Below are 17,826 nucleotides of genomic sequence, written 5' to 3' on the forward strand. Positions count from 1 at the left end.
TGCACGCAATGTTGATCGTAAACAGATCAAGCAACTGACAGAATCTATGGATGGAAGGCTGCTGAGTGTCATCATAAAGAAAGGTGGCTGTATTAGTCACTAATTTTTGGGGGGTTTGTTTTTGCATGTCAGAAAAGTTTATTTCTAAATTTTGTGCAGTGATATTGGTTTACCTGGTGAAAATAAACAAGTGAGATGAGAATATATTTGGTTTTTATTAAGTTGCCTAATAATTCTGCACAGTAAGTTACGTGCACAAACATATCCTCCTAAGATAGCCAAATCTAAAAAAACCCACGCCAACTTCCAAAAATATTAAGCTTTGATATTTATGAGTCTTTTAGGTTGATTGAGAACATAGTTGTTAATCAATTATAAAAATAATCCTCTAAAATACAACTTGCCTAATAATTCTGCACACAGTGTATTGGATGAAATGTTTGAGTAGATTGAATTTCCTCCACAGACGTTCGGCGCACCTGGAGCACTGCTGTAGAAAACGTGTTTGCAGAGTGTGCCAGGGTTGTCGCCGTTTGTGCCGTGTCACACACGGCTCCGCTCCATACACCTGGTATACACATGACTCAACTCCGTACACCTTGAACACACACGGCTCCGCTCTGTACACCCCGTAAACACACGGCTCTGCTCTGTATACCCATGGCTCTGCTTCGTACACACGTGGCTCGGCTCCATACACCTCATATACACACACGGCTCTGCTACATTCACACTGTATACCCCTCCTCCACACACATAAACTTCCACTCATCCAGCACCATGACAACCAGCACAGCAGAGTCCTGCATACACTAAGGCCTCTGATCATGTGACCTCTGACTCCTCCCCTCCTGTGACCTCATCACAGGTCCTGTGCGCACAGAGCAGCAGCCATATATGTGGAGCGCTGCTCTGCGGGTGGAGGTAGGTGCTGGAGGCTCCATTATTCTCTGTGGAGTGCGGCTCTGCAGGTGGAGGGATGTTCTGGAGATTCCCCTTTACTGGGGGCATCTAGTGGGTTTGGATCAGGGAGAACCTTCTGAGTGGCCCCATATCCAGGTAGTAACACTGTTTACACTATGGTGGCGCCCCCCTCAGGCTGGAGTCACACAGGGTATGGCATCAGATGTGAGATGCTGATGCCCTCGGCTCCTGATCTGCTGTGATCTCGGTGTCCATGCTCGGTGCTCTGATTCTCTCACATGACCGGATCGGAGCACAGCTGTAATTTCTGCTTCTCCTCTGCTGTCGGTGTATATCACACTGCAATCGGGTGACTCCCGTAGACTTGTATGGGTGTGATTGAGCCAAGTGTCGCTACTAATCTCAGATCCTCGCTGCCCCATAGAGTAACACGGGGGCCGAGTGCTGTTTGTGGTTTTATCCCCCGATCGTGTTATACAGTAATGTGACTCCGGCCTAATAGTGGATGTAGGAGAACCTCAGCAGATGACCGTGCTGTTACTGAAAATAATCTCTATACAGACACCAGCGCTGATATTACCGCCATATGGTGACATATAGTGATAGATCTTGGTCCTGCAGAACATGTCTGAGATTACAGCACAGTTACAGATGGTGACTTACAGCTGACGTTCTTTCTGGTAGAGTCAATAACTTCTCTCGTCTTTTCCATCTAGCCCAGACTGACATGAAGTCTCCAGCCAGGACTGCAGATATTACAGCACAGACACATCTGACTTCTCACATTTCCAGCCCCGTCCCCATCTATTCCCAACCCGAAGAACCTCCTAATCCTGCCGATACCCCAGTACTGAGCTGCTGCTTCTGCCATATTAGTCCCTATTACTGCGCCTATGGTGTGCCCTCTAGATGGTAAAACAAACCTCTAGAATATAGTAATGCCCTCTTCTCCCCTAGAAAGTAATAATGCTCTGTGTGCACCTGTGACACTCACAATAAACAGAGTGCCCCATAACAAAATGGGCCCACTTAAAGGGAACCTATCACCAGATTTGGCTGATATGAGATGCGGCCACCACCTTTCAGGGCTTATCTACAGAGTTCTATGATGCTGTATAATGATCCCTTAGTAGCAAACGGTTTTATGGCCCTAACACTGTATGATAGCCCCCTCACTGTAACCCCCACACTGGCCCACTCACTGTATTATGACCCCACTAAATATCCCCCATATAGTATAATGCACCCCATAGTCTTCCATATATTATACTGCACTCATCATAGGCCTCTGTATAGTATAATACACTCCCCATGGGCCTCCATACAGTATAATGCAATCCTCGTAGTCATCTATACAATATAATTCACTCCTCATAGGCCTCCATATACACTGCTCAACGAAATAAAGGGAACACTAAAATTTCACATCCTAGATATCACTGAATGAAATATTCCAGTTGTAAATCTTTATTCATTACATAGTGGAATGTGTTGAGAACAATAAAACCTAAAAATTATCAATGTAAATCACAACTAATATCCCACGGAGGTCTGGAGTTGGAATTATGCTCAAAATCAAAGTGGAAAATTAAGTTACAGGCTGATCCAACTTCAATGGAAATGCCTCAAGACAAGGAAATGATGCTCAGTGGTGTGTGTGGCCTCCACGTGCCTTTATAACCTCCCTACAACTCCTGGTCATGCTCCTGATGAGGCAGCGGATGGTCTCCTGAGGCATTTCCTCCCAGACCTGGACTAAAGCATCTGCCAATTCCTGGATAGTCTGTGGTGCAACGTGACATTGGTGGATGGTGTGAGACATGATGTCCCAGATGTGTTCAATCGGATTCAGGTCTGGGGAAGGGACGGACCAGTCCATAGCTTCAATGCCTTCATCTTGCAGGAACTGCTGACACACTCCAGCCACATGAGGTCTGGCATTGTCCTGCATTAGGAGGAACCCAGGGCCAACCGCACAAGCATATGGTCTCACAAGGGGTCTGAGGATCTCATCTCGGTATCTAATGGCAGTCAGGCTACCTCTGGCGAGCACAGGGAGGGCTGTGCGGCCCTCCAAAGAAATGCCACCCCACAACATTACTGACCCACTGGCAAACGAGTCATGCTGATGGATGTTGCAGGCAGCAGATCACTCTCCACGGCATCTGCAGACTCTGTGACGTCTGTCACATGTGCTCAGTGTGAACCTGCTTTCATCTGTGAAGAGCACAGGGGTGACAGTGGCAAATTTGCCAATCCTGGTGTTCTGTGGCAAATGCCAAACATCCTGCACGGTGTTGGGCTGTGAGCACAACCCCCATTTGTGGACGTCGAGCACTTAGACCATCCTTATGGAGTCGGTTTCTAACTGTGCAGACACATGCACATTTGTGGCCTGCTGGAAGTCATTTTGCAGGGCTCTGACAGTGCTCATTCTGTTCCTCCTTGCACAAAGGCTGAGTAGCAGTCCTGCTGCTGGGTTGTTGCCCTCCTACGGCCCCCTCCATGTCTCCTGGTGTACTGGCCTGTCTCCTGGTAGCGCCTCCAACCTCTGGACACTACGCTGACAGACTCAGCAAACCTTTTTGCCATAGCTCGCATTGATGTGCCATCCTGGATGAGCTGCACTACCTGAGCCACTTGTGTGAGTTGTAGAGTCTGTCTCATGCTACCACGAGTGTGCAAGCACAACCAACATTCAAAAGTGACCAAAACATCAGCCAGAAAGCATTGGTACTGAGATGTGGTCTGTGGTCCCCACCTGCAGAACCACTCATTTATTGAGCGTGTCTTGATCATTGCCAATAATTTCCATCTGTTCTCTATTCCATTTGCACAACAGCATGTGAAATTGATTGTCAAACAGTGTTGCTTCCTAAGTGGACAGTGTGATTTCACAGAAGTTTGATTTAATTGGAATTATATTCTGTTGTTTAATTGTTCCCTATATTACTAGTACCTAGAAAAATAGACCTTAATTTGATTCTGGCCATCACTATGTATGTATTGGTGGTGTGAGATCACTTGTCCAAAGTCATTTAACTCCTGTAAAACACTAAAGAAGTTGTCCACTTTTTGGCCAACTTCTTCTCATACCCTTCGCTGAGCCCCGATAAAATAATAGAGCCTATACTCGCCTCCCATGACGGCACCTTTCTCGCATTGTCGGCACTAGTTCTCCCGGGACTCCCATGTTGTGTTGTGAAATGTCCCCAATCAGCGCTGGCGTCGCTGTCCCTGCTTTTGGACAAATCGTCAAGAACTGGACTTCCTCTTCATGATCCATTTGTCTGGAGGCGGAGACAGTGACCCCAGAGCTGATTGGCTCTGGCCATCACGTGTCATAATACCATACGAAAGCCCCTGGGAGAGCGAGTACAGAAACCGGGAGAACGGCGTGAGCATGGGAGGGGAGTATAGGTTTATTATAATCGGGGCCAAACATATTAATCAAGAAGGTGTTGTCCTATTGGACGCTGCCTCTGACCCAGCCTAATAGACCTTCCTATATTGCAGGCCCAGACAACATTATTTGGCATGTACATATCGTAGTAACTAGGCCACCCCATTCTATCGAGTACTTGGGGGCAGAGGGGCATTCAGCCGAACTCACACCTTCTTAGATGCCATGTTTGCTTATCATAGCAGCAAGTGGTTAAACTGTCAGGGTTTTTGTTGCAGCCGCATCTGTGCCATCCCTGCTGTGTATATCTATGTTCTGGGGCCCAAAGATTTTTTTTCTTTTCAACAAATGTTAACCCCTTTACCCCCAAGGGTGGTTTGCACATTAATAACCAGGCCAATTTTTACAATTCTGACCACTGTCCCTTTATGAGGTTATAACTCTGGAACGCTTCAACGGATCCCAGTGATTCTGACATTGTTTTCTCGTGACATATTGTACTTCATGATAGTGGTAAAATTTATTTGATATTACCTGCGTTTATTTGTGAAAAAAATGAAAATTTTGAAAATTTCACAATTTTCTAACTTTGAATTTTTATGCAATGAAATCACAGAGATATGTCACACAAAATACTTAATATGTAACATTTCCCACATGTCTACATTACATGAGCACAATTTTGGAACCAGTTTTATTTTTTTTAGGGAGTTATAAGGGTTAAAAGTTGACCAGCAATTTCTCATTTTTACAACACCATTTTTTTTTTAGGGACCACATCTCATTTGAAGTCATTTTGAGGGGTCTATATGATAGAAAATAACCAAGTATGACACCATTCTAAAAACTGCACCCCTCAAGGTGCTCAAAACCACATTCAAGAAGTTTATTAACCCTTCAGGTGTTTCACAGGAATTTTTGGAATGTTTAAATAAAAATTAACATTTAACTTTTTTTCACACAAAATTTACTTCAGCTCCAATTTGTTTTATTTTACCAAGGGTAACAGGAGAAAATGGACCCCAAAAGTTGTTGTACAATTTGTCCTGAGTACGCCGATACCTGATATGTGGGGGTAAACCACTGTTTGGGCGCATGGCAGAGCTCGGAAGCGAAGGAGCGCCATTTGACTTTTCAATGCAAAATTTACTGGAATTGAGATGGGATGCCATGTTGCGTTTGGAGAGCCCCTGATGTGCCTAAACATTGAAACCCCCCCACAAGTGAATCCATTTTGGAAAGTAGACCCCTAAGGAACTTATCTAGATGTGTGGTGAGCACTTTGACCCATTAAGTGATTCACAGAAGTTTATAAGGCAGAGCCATAAAAATAAAAAAATCATATTTATTCACAAAAATGATCTTTTCACCCCCAATTTTTTATTTTCCCAAGGGTAAGAGAAGAAATTGGACCCCAAAAGTTGTTGTACAATTTGTCCTGAGTACGCTGATACCCCATATGTGGGGGTAAACCACTGTTTGGGCGCATGGGAGAGCTTGGAAGGGAAGGAGCGCCGTTTGACTTTTCAATGCAAAATTGACAGGAATTGAGATGGGACGCCATGTTGCGTTTGGAGAGCCACTGATGTGCCTAAACATTGAAACCCCACCCACAAGTGACCCCATATTGGAAACTAGACTCCCAAGGAACTTATCTAGATGTGTTGTGAGAACTTTGAACCCCCAAGTGTTTCACTACAGTTTATAAGGCAGAGCCGTGAAAATAAAAAATCTTTTTTTTTTTCACAAAAATTATTTTTTAGCCCCCAGTTTTGTATTTTTCCAAGGGTAACAGGAGAAATTGGACCCCAAAAGTTGTTGTCCAATTTGTCCTGAGTACGCTGATAGCCCACATGCGGGGGGAACCACCGTTTGAGCGCATGGCAGAGCTCGGAAGGGAAGGAGCGTCATTTGGAATGCAGACTTAGATGGATTGGTCTGCAGGCATCACATTGCGTTTGCAGAGCCCCTAATGTACCTAAACAGTAGAAACCCCCACAAGTGACCCCATATTGGAAACTAGACCCCCTAAGGAACTTATCTAGATGTGTTGTGAGAACTTTGAACCCCCAAGTGTTTCACTACAGTTTATAACGCAGAGCCGTGAAAATAAAAAATCTTTTTTTTCCACAAAAATTATTTTTTAGCCCCCAGTTTTGTATTTTCCCAGGGGTAACAGGAGAAATTGGACACCAAAAGTTGTTGTCCAATGTGTCCTGAGTATGCTGATGCCCCATATGTTGGGGTAAACCCCTGTTTGGGCGCACGGGAGAGCTCGGAAGAGAAGGAGCACTGAATTGGCTGGAATTGAGATCAGACGCCATGTCGCGTTTGGAGAGCCCCTGATGTGCCTAAAACGTGAAAACCCCCAATTCTAACTGAAACCCTAATCCAAACACATCCCTAACCCTAATCCCAACGGTAATCCCAACCACACCCCTAACCCTGACACACCCCTAACCCTAATCCCAACCCTATACCCAACCGTAAATGTAATCCAAACCCTAACCCTAACTTTAGCCCCAACCCTTGCCCTAACCCTTGCCCTAACCCTTGCCCTAACCCTAGCCCTAACCCTTTCCCTAACCCTAGCCCTAGCCCTAACCCTAATGGGAAAATGGAAATAAATACATTTTTTTTAATTTTTAAATTTTTCGCTAACTAAGGGGGTGATGAAGAGGGGTTTGATTTACTTTTATAGCGGGTTGTATAGCGGATTTTTATGATTGGCAGCCGTCACACACTGAAAGATGCTTTTTATTGCAAAAAATATTTTTTGCGTTACCACATTTTGAGAGCTATAATTTTTCCATATTTTGGTTCACAGAGTCATATGAGGTCTTGTTTTTTGCAGGATGAGTTGACGTTTTTATTTGTAACATTTTCGGGCACGTGACATTTTTTGATCGCTTTTTATTCCGATTTTTGTGAGGCAGAATGACCAAAAACCAGCTATTCATGAATTTATTTTGGGGGAGGCGTTTATACCATTCCGCGTTTGGTAAAATGGATAAAGCAGTTTTATTCTTCGGGTCAGTACGATTACAGCGATACCTCATTTATATCATTTTTTATGTTTTGGCGCTTTTATACGATAAAAACTATTTTATATAAAAAATAATTATTTTTGTATTGCTTCATTCTGAGGACTATAACTTTTTTACTTTTTCTTTGATGATGCCGTATGGCAGCTCGTTTTTTGCGGGACAAGATGACGTTTTCAGCGGTACCATGGTTATTTATATCTGTCTTTTTGATCACGTGTTATTCCACTTTTTGTTTGGCGGTATGATAATAAAGCGTTGTTTTTTGCCTCTTTTTCTTTACAGTGTTCACTGAAGGGGTTAACTAGTGGGACAGTTTTATAGGTTGGGTCGTTACGGACGCGGCGATACTAAATATGTGTACTTTTATTGTTTTGTTTTTTTTATTTAGATAAAGAAATGTATTTATAGGAACAATATATATATATATATATATATATATATATATATATATATATATATATATATATATATATGAATTTTTTTTACACATGTAATTTTTTTTTTTTTACACTACTGTATAACATTGCCCCAGGGGGGGACATCATGTTATAGTGTAAGGTCGCTGATCTGACACTTTGCTGTGCACTGTGTCAGATCGGCGATCTTAGTACAGGACAAGACGTGCACTCTCGCTAGTGTTGGTGCAGACTGAACTTGGAGGGATACTCCAGAATATAGTCCTATGTAACAACAGTCGCACTCAATAAGGAGAGTTCTTCTGAATTTTCTTAGTCAAAAAACGTGGTTTCTTTATTGTGAACAAACACCAAAATAAAGGTATCACCGCAGTGTTTCAAGGTAACGTTTCGACCCACAGGGTCTTTCTCAAACCTTACTTTAAATAGTAGATACCAAGCAGAGGGCACATATCCCTGGAGAGGTGCAGGAGTCCCGTTAGGGGCTGTAGCAAGAGAGTGACTGGCGTCTGCGGTGGTGGTGTGTGTCGGCGATCTGACATGCACAGCTCCTGGCTTCCCAGCACCTGCTCTGAGCAGGTGCTGTGAAGCCACCTCCCAGCAGAACCCGGATGCCGCGGCCATTTTGGATCCGGGCCTGCTGCAGCGAGGAGGAGGTAAGAGACCCTCGGAGCAACGCGATCACATCGCGTTGCTCCGGGGGTCTCAGGGAAGGGGATGCTTCTCTATACCGCCGGAACACTGCGATCATGTTTGATCGCAGTGTGCCAGGGGTTTATGTGCCGGGGGCAGTCCGTGACCGCTCCTGGCACATAGTGCCGGATGTCAGCTGCGATAGTCAGCTGACACCGGGCCGCGATTGGCCGCGCTCCCCCCGTGAGCGCGGCCGATTGCATATGACGTACTATCCCGTCGGTGGTCATACGGGCCCACCCCACCTCGATGGGATAGTACGTCTAATGTCAGAAAGGGGTTAATGTTAAAAAATAACAAAATGTGTCTTATATTTTTTGCATGATTTTTACCTTTTTACAAGGATTGTTGGTGCCAACTTTCTATTGAAACATTTTGGTCCCTTCACCCTCGGGACATTTTCCATTTTTGCTTTTCTGTTTTTTGCTCTTCTTCTTTTTTTTCCCCCAGAGCTATAACTTTTTGATTTTTCCATCAATATGGCCATGTGAGGGCTTATTTTTTGCGGGACGAGTCATACTTCTGAACGACACCATTGATTTTACTTTATAATGTACTGGAAGTAGGGAAAAAAATCCAAGTGCGGTGAAATTGCTTTACTTAAAAAAAAGTGCAACTCCACAATTTTTTTTTTTTTTACCATGTTAACCAAATGCTAAAACTGACCTGCCATTATGATTCTCCAGGTCATTACGAGCTCAAAGATACCAAACATGTGTAGGTTCTCTTATTTAAGTGGTAAAAAATGTATTTTCCGAGACCTGTAGCGTCTTCATTTTTACTGATCTGGGTGAGGGCTTATTTTTTTTAGCACACCGAGGAAACACGACATGTGCCGTACATATACGGCACCTGTCATGAAGGGGTTAATATCTGCTCTTTTCTGGTGTTTTTCTTGTAATATAGGAAAGCCTAAGGCCAGAAATAAATCCCATAAAGCACTGTACATGGAGATTTTGGGATAAAACAATTTGTCTGTGTTGTTTGTGCAAACAAAAAAGATTTTAGAAAAGCTTCAAACTTGTGTGTGTGAAACAGACATGAGATCTAACGTGATAGAAGATTACAGTGCGGGGAAGATGGGAAACATTCATATAGACGGCCGGTGGTGATGGAGTCAGTAACGGACTCTGGCCAAATATGTTTCTAGAGCCGTAGTAAAAGATGAAGATGTCGTCCTCATCATGAAGTAGTTATTTCTCATGTCACGTGTAATTAATATCTCCTGCAGTATTGCTAATGCCGATTCCAGTGTCGGTAATTAAGATGAGAATTAGCGTTATGGAAGATGAGTCTATGAGAAACGTATTCAGCTGCCGACTCCGAGGAAGAAACTGCTTGTTGTCTGTGGCCTAAAATATATACGGTAGGTTTTATTAGTACCGTATATACTCGAGTATAAGTTGACCAGAGTATAAGCCGAGACCCCTAACTTTGCCACAAAAAACTGGGAAAACTTAATGACTCGAGTATAAGCCTAGGGTGGAAAATGCAGCAGCTACCGGTAGATTTCAAAAATAAAATAGGTACCAATAAAAGTAAAATTAATTGAGACATCAGTAGGCTAAGTGTTTTTGAATATCCATTGTCATGATCTCCATGGCCAGAGAACTAGCATAAGCCTCAATAGGAACAAGCTCTTGGAAGATGTAACTATACTGACCATGAACTAAACCTACCGCATCATCTAGAAGTAGCCAGGTAGCATGTCCTACTTTTTATCCCTATATGCCCAGCGCCGGCCGGAGAACTAAATAATGCTAGCAGAGGGAAATATAAGACCTGACTCACCTCTAGAGAAATGCCCAAAAAGGAGACAGAGGCCCCCCACATATATTGGCGGTGATATGAGATGAAACAACAAACGCAGCAGGAAAATAGTTTTAGCAAATTTGAGGTCCGCTTTCTAGATAGCAGAAGACAGAAAGCATACTTTCATGGTCAGTAGAAAACCCTAACAAAACACATCCAGAAATTACTTTAGGACTCTGGCATTAACTCATAATACCAGAGTGGCAATTCCTGATCAACAAGAGCTTTCCAGACACAGTAACGAAACTGCAGCTGTGAACTGGAACCAAAATACAAAAACAAAACATGGACGAATGTCCAACTTATCTAGTAGATGTCTGGGAGCAGGAACAAGCACAGAGAGGCTTCTGATAACATTGTTGACCGGCAAGCATCTAACAGAGAAGCCAGGTTATATAGCGACACCCAGATCTAATCAGAACAGGTGAACAGGGAAGATGATGTCACAAGTTCAATTCCACCAGTAGCCACCGGGGGAGCCCAGAATCCAAATTCACAACAGTACCCCCCCCTCAAGGAGGGGGCACCGAACCCTCACCAGAACCACCAGGGCGATCAGGATGGGCCCTATGAAAGGCACGAACCAGATCAGAGGCATGAACATCAGATGCAGTGACCCAAGAATTGTCCTCCTGGCCGTATCCCTTCCACTTGACCAGATACTGGAGTCTCCGTCTGGAAACACGGGAGTCTAGGATTTTTTCCACAACGTACTCCAACTCACCCTCAACCAACACCGGAGCAGGAGGCTCAACGGAAGGCACAACCGGTGCCTCATACCTGCGCAATAACGACCGATGAAAAACGTTATGAATAGAAAAGGATGCAGGGAGGTCCAAACGGAAGGAAACAGGGTTAAGAATCTCCAATATTTTATACGGACCGATGAACCGAGGCTTAAACTTAGGAGATGAGACCCTCATAGGGACAAAACGAGAAGACAACCACACCAAATCTCCAACACAAAGCCGAGGACCAACACGACGGTGACGGTTGGCAAAAAGCTGAGTCTTCTCCTGGGACAACTTTAAATTGTCCATCACCTGCCCCCAGATATGATGCAATCTCTCCACCACCGCATCCACTCCAGGACAATCCGAGGATTCCATCTGACCGGAGGAAAATCGAGGGTGGAACCCCGAATTACAGAAAAACGGGGACACCAAAGTGGCAGAGCTGGCCCGATTATTGAGGGCGAACTCCGCCAATGGCAAAAAAGCAACCCAATCATCCTGGTCAGCAGACACAAAACACCTCAGATATGTCTCCAGGGTCTGATTAGTCCGCTCGGTCTGGCCATTAGTCTGAGGGTGAAAAGCAGACGAAAAAGACAAATCTATGCCCATCCTAGCACAGAATGCCCGCCAAAATCTAGACACAAATTGGGTTCCTCTGTCAGAAACGATATTCTCAGGAATACCATGCAAACGAACAACATTTTGAAAAAACAGGGGCACCAACTCGGAAGAAGAAGGCAATTTGGGCAGGGGAACCAAATGGACCATCTTAGAAAAACGGTCACACACCACCCAGATGACAGACATCTTCTGAGAAACAGGCAGATCTGAAATAAAATCCATCGAGATGTGTGTCCAAGGCCTCTTAGGAATAGGCAAGGGCAACAATAATCCACTAGCCCGAGAACAACAAGGCTTGGCCCGAGCACAAACGTCACAAGACTGCACAAAGCCTCGCACATCTCGTGACAGGGAAGGCCACCAGAAGGATCTTGCCACCAAATCCCTGGTACCAAAAATTCCAGGATGACCTGCCAATGCAGAAGAATGTACCTCAGAGATGACTCTACTGGTCCAATCATCAGGAACAAACAACCTATCAGGCGGACAACGATCCGGTCTATCCGCCTGAAACTCCTGCAAGGCCCGCCGCAGGTCTGGAGAAACGGCTGACAAGATAACTCCCTCCTTAAGAATACCTGTGGGGTCAGAGTTGCCGGGTGAATCAGGCTCAAAACTCCTAGAAAGGGCATCCGCCTTAACATTCTTAGAACCCGGTAGGTACGATACCACAAAATTAAACCGAGAGAAAAATAATGACCAGCGCGCCTGTCTAGGATTCAGGCGCCTGGCGGTCTCAAGATAGATCAAATTTTTGTGGTCAGTCAATACCACCACCTGATGTCTGGCCCCCTCGAGCCAATGGCGCCACTCCTCAAACGCCCACTTCATGGCCAAAAGCTCCCGATTCCCAACATCATAATTCCGCTCAGCGGGCGAAAATTTACGGGAAAAGAAGGCACAAGGCCTCATCACGGCGCAGTCAGAACTTTTCTGCGACAACACTGCCCCAGCCCCGATCTCAGAAGCGTCGACCTCAACCTGAAAAGGAAGAGTCACATCAGGCTGACGCAACACAGGGGCAGAAGAAAAACGGCGCTTAAGCTCCTGAAAGGCCTCCACAGCATCAGGGGACCAATTAGCAACATCAGCACCCTGTCTAGTCAAATCGGTCAATGGCTTAACGACATCCGAAAAACCAGAAATAAATCGACGATAAAAGTTGGCAAAGCCCAAAAATTTCTGAAGACTTTTAAGAGAAGAGGGCTGCGTCCAATCACAAATAGCTTGAACCTTGACAGGATCCATCTCAATGGAAGAGGGAGAAAAAATATATCCCAAAAAGGAAATTCTCTGAACCCCAAAAACGCACTTAGAACCCTTGACACACAGAGAATTAGACCGCAAAACCTGAAAAACCCTCTTAACTTGCCGGACATGAGAGTCCCAGTCATCCGAAAAAATCAGAATATCATCCAGATACACTATCATAAATTTATCCAAAAAATCGCGGAAAATATCATGCATAAAGGACTGGAAGACTGAAGGGGCATTAGAAAGACCAAAAGGCATCACCAAATACTCAAAGTGGCCCTCGGGCGTATTAAATGCGGTTTTCCACTCATCCCCCTGCCTGATCCGCACCAAATTATACGCCCCACGGAGATCAATCTTAGAGAACCACTTGGCCCCCTTTATGCGAGCAAACAAATCAGTCAGCAACGGCAATGGGTATTGATATTTAACCGTGATTTTATTCAAAAGCCGATAATCAATACATGGTCTCAAAGAGCCGTCTTTTTTTGACACAAAGAAAAAACCGGCTCCTAAGGGAGATGACGATGGACGAATATGTCCCTTTTCCAAGGACTCCTTTACATATTCTCGCATAGCAGTATGTTCAGGCACAGACAGATTAAATAAACGACCCTTTGGGTATTTACTACCCGGAATTAAATCTATAGCACAATCGCACTCACGGTGCGGAGGTAGTGAACCCAGCTTGGGTTCTTCAAAGACGTCACGATAATCAGACAGGAACTCAGGGATTTCAGAGGGAATAGATGATGAAATGGACACCAAAGGTACGTCCCCATGAGTCCCCTTACATCCCCAGCTCAACACAGACATAGCTCTCCAGTCAAGGACTGGGTTGTGAGACTGCAGCCATGGCAATCCCAGCACCAAATCATCATGTAGATTATACAGCACCAGAAAACGAATAGTCTCCTGGTGATCCGGATTAATACACATAGTCACTTGTGTCCAGTATTGTGGTTTATTATTAGCCAATGGGGTGGAGTCAATCCCCTTCAGAGGAATAAGAGTCTCCAAAGGCTCTAAATCATACCCACAACGATTGGCAAAGGACCAATCCATAAGACTCAAAGCGGCGCCAGAGTCGATATAGGCGTCCGTAGTAATAGATGACAAAGAGCAAATCAGGGTCACAGACAAAATAAATTTAGACTGTAAAGTGCCAATGGGAACGGATTTATCAAGCTTTTTAGTACGCTTAAAGCATGCTGATATAACATGAGTAAAATCCCCACAATAGAAACACAACCCATTTTTCCGTCTAAAATTCTGCCGCTCGCTTCTGGACAGAATTCTATCACACTGCATGTTTTCTGGCGTCTTCTCAGTGGACACCGCCAGATGGTGCACTGGTTTGCGCTCCCGCAGACGCCTATCGATCTGAATGGCCATTGTCATGGACTCATTCAGACTTGCAGGCACAGGGAACCCCACCATAACATCCTTAATGGCATCAGAAAGACCCTCTCTGAAAGTAGCCGCCAAGGCACACTCATTCCACTGAGTAAGCACAGACCATTTACGGAATTTTTGGCAGTAAATTTCAGCTTCATCTTGCCCCTGCGATAGGGACATCAAAGTTTTTTCTGCCTGAAGTTCCAAATGAGGTTCCTCATACAGCAAGCCCAAGGCCAGAAAAAACGCATCCACATTGCGCAACGCAGGATCCCCTGGTGCCAATGCAAAAGCCCAATCTTGAGGGTCGCCGCGGAGCAAGGAAATCACAATCCCAACCTGCTGTGCAGAGTCTCCAGCAGAACGAGATTTCAGGGACAAAAATAACTTACAATTATTTCTAAAATTCTGAAAGCTAGATCTATTCCCTGAGAAGAATTCCGGCAAAGGAATTCTCGGCTCTGATACCGGAGCATGAACAACAAAATCTTGCAAACTTTGTACTTTCGTGGCGAGATTATTCAAACCTGCAGTTACACTCTGAAGATCCATAATAAACAGGTGAACACAGAGCCATTCAAAGATTAGAAGGAGAGAGAAAAAAAAAGAAAGACTGCAGCATAGACAGACTGGCAAGTGATCCAATTAAGAGCACACTAACTACTAGAGAAAAAAAAAAGAAAAAAAAAAAAAAAAAAAAAAAAATTTTCAGCAGACTTCTTATTTCTCTCCTTTCTCAGCCAAGGATTTTAACCCTTTAGTGGGCCGGTCAAACTGTCATGATCTCCATGGCCAGAGAACTAGCATAAGCCTCAATAGGAACAAGCTCTTGGAAGATGTAACTATACTGACCATGAACTAAACCTACCGCATCATCTAGAAGTAGCCAGGTAGCATGTCCTACTTTTTATCCCTATATGCCCAGCGCCGGCCGGAGAACTAAATAATGCTAGCAGAGGGAAATATAAGACCTGACTCACCTCTAGAGAAATGCCCAAAAAGGAGACAGAGGCCCCCCACATATATTGGCGGTGATATGAGATGAAACAACAAACGCAGCAGGAAAATAGTTTTAGCAAATTTGAGGTCCGCTTTCTAGATAGCAGAAGACAGAAAGCATACTTTCATGGTCAGTAGAAAACCCTAACAAAACACATCCAGAAATTACTTTAGGACTCTGGCATTAACTCATAATACCAGAGTGGCAATTCCTGATCAACAAGAGCTTTCCAGACACAGTAACGAAACTGCAGCTGTGAACTGGAACCAAAATACAAAAACAAAACATGGACGAATGTCCAACTTATCTAGTAGATGTCTGGGAGCAGGAACAAGCACAGAGAGGCTTCTGATAACATTGTTGACCGGCAAGCATCTAACAGAGAAGCCAGGTTATATAGCGACACCCAGATCTAATCAGAACAGGTGAACAGGGAAGATGATGTCACAAGTTCAATTCCACCAGTAGCCACCGGGGGAGCCCAGAATCCAAATTCACAACAATCCATATTGAATCAGGAGCCCCATATATTGCTCCATACATGATGAGCCCCATAAGATGCTCCATACAAAATGCGCTCCATATAATGCTCCATAAAGTTTACGATGGCCCCATAAGATGCTCCATATTAAAATATGCCCCATATAGTGCTACATAAAGGTTAATAAGGGCCCCATAAGACGCTCCATAGAGATATCTGCCCCATATAATGCTGAACAAATGCTGATTATGGCCACATAAGATGCTCCATAGAGATATTTGCCCCATATGCTGTTGCTGCGATTAAAAAAAAATAAAAAATGACATACTCGCCTCTGGTCACTCAGGCCCCCAGCACTTGCAATATTCACCTGTCCTCGTTCCACCGCCGGGCGCCGCTCCATCTTCCGCGTCCTCTGCACTGATGTTCAGGCAGAGGGCGCGCACTAACCACATCATCGCGCCCTCTGACCTGAGCGTCACAGCAGAGGACGCGGAAGATGGAGCGGTGCCCGGCAGTGGAACGAGGACAGGTGAATACTGCGCAATGCTGCTCACCCTCCCCATTATACTCACCTGCTCCCGACGCGGTCCTGGAAGCGACCCTGATGGTCTTCTCCGGGCGCTGACAGCTTCTTCCAGCGTTGAGCGGTCACCGGTACCGCTCATTATAGTAATGAATATGCGGCTCCACCCCTATGGGAGTGGAGTCGCGTCCATATTCATTACTGTAATGAGCGGTACCATGTGACCGCTCAATGCTGGAAGAAGCGCCCGGAGACCATTGGACATGCAGGGACTATGCCAGAAGCAGGTGAGTATGTCACAGCCGCCGCTCCCCCTCCCCCGCCAACCCCTCTGGGACAATGACTCAAGTATAAGCCTAGAGAGGCACTTTCAGCAAAAAAAAACGGGCTGAAAATCAAAGCTTATACTCGAGTATATACGGTAGATGTAGAGAAGAAAAGTAAATACTGTAAAATAATAAGGGAAACATATGAAATTTATTAATTCCAGTAATTGTATTATTACACAGGATTTTTATGATGTTACATCAGCTCATCTTCTCATTCAGGTCTCTACAATATCAGATCCTCTGTGAAGATCTTCTATACAAGAGAATTTTTCTTAATTACCCATCACAGATGGATATGGACAGAGACAAGATGGCGGAGAGAATATTACACCTCACCCTAGAGATCCTTTTCCGGCTTACTGGAGAGGTGAGAGATTCTGATGACGTCACATTACTTCATTCTTATCTATGGGAATTACATGGACAGAACTGTAGAGGTGAGGACTCTGGAAATGTCTGTAGTGAGATTTATTAATGTGTCTCTCCATAACCAGGATTACACAGTAGTGAAGAAGACCTCTAGTGAGCTCTGTCAGGACCCTGTGTCTGAGGGATGGGGAAGACCCGTGAGACTAATAATGGGGCCTCCACCTCACCCCCTGGTACATGAGGACATCGATGACCAGAAGATCCTAGAACTCGCCTACAAGATGATTGAGCTGTTGACTGGAGAGGTGACACTGCTGGGAATGCTGAGACATTATACAGTAATGCTATAAAGGGATCAGGGGATGATGGTATCATTGTATGTGTCAGGTTCCTATAAGGTGTCAGGATGTTGCCGTCTATTTCTCCATGGAGGAGTGGGAGTATTTAGAAGGACACAAAGATGTGTACAAGGACATCATGATGGAGGTTCCTCAGTTCCTCACATCACCAGGTAATAGACAGGACTAAATACACACGGAGTATAATTATCTGTATATAAATAATGAATTCAGTCCCTGTATGTGTTTCCTCCAGATCTATCCAGGAAGAGGACAACACCAGAGAGATGTCCCCATCCTCTTCTTCCACAGGACTGTAAACAAGAAGATCCCAGTGTTCCTCAGAATCATCAGGTAGATGGAGAGAAGGTGTCAGGACTCATGAGATCTCCCCTATGATGTGTAGATGGCTGTGAAGGTCTTGTGCTCAGTCTTGTTTTATCCACCAGTATTATATGTTTTATATTTGTGTAATGAG

At 44.6% G+C, this 17,826-nt stretch overlaps 1 protein-coding gene across 2 annotated transcripts in view; it reads left to right on the forward strand.

The window, feature by feature from the left end:
• Positions 1-870: 870 nt before the first annotated feature.
• The window catches only part of LOC143766340 (uncharacterized), a 393,805-nt gene continuing 376,849 nt past the window's right edge, over positions 871-17,826 (forward strand). The window contains exons 1-6 of one of the 2 annotated variants that reach the window (XM_077253955.1): positions 888-924; positions 9,715-9,849; positions 16,861-17,008; positions 17,136-17,315; positions 17,398-17,521; positions 17,605-17,702. In XM_077253955.1, coding sequence (XP_077110070.1) covers positions 16,931-17,008; positions 17,136-17,315; positions 17,398-17,521; positions 17,605-17,702 — 480 coding nt within the window. In that variant the 5' untranslated portion in view covers positions 888-924; positions 9,715-9,849; positions 16,861-16,930. Of the gene's footprint in view, positions 925-9,714; positions 9,850-16,860; positions 17,009-17,135; positions 17,316-17,397; positions 17,522-17,604; positions 17,703-17,826 lie in introns of both variants that reach the window. The other variant, XM_077253953.1, reaches the window with a different exon arrangement.

The sequence above is a fragment of the Ranitomeya variabilis genome, chromosome 4 (genome assembly GCF_051348905.1).
Source record: "Ranitomeya variabilis isolate aRanVar5 chromosome 4, aRanVar5.hap1, whole genome shotgun sequence".
Classification (NCBI taxonomy): Eukaryota; Metazoa; Chordata; class Amphibia; order Anura; family Dendrobatidae; genus Ranitomeya; species Ranitomeya variabilis.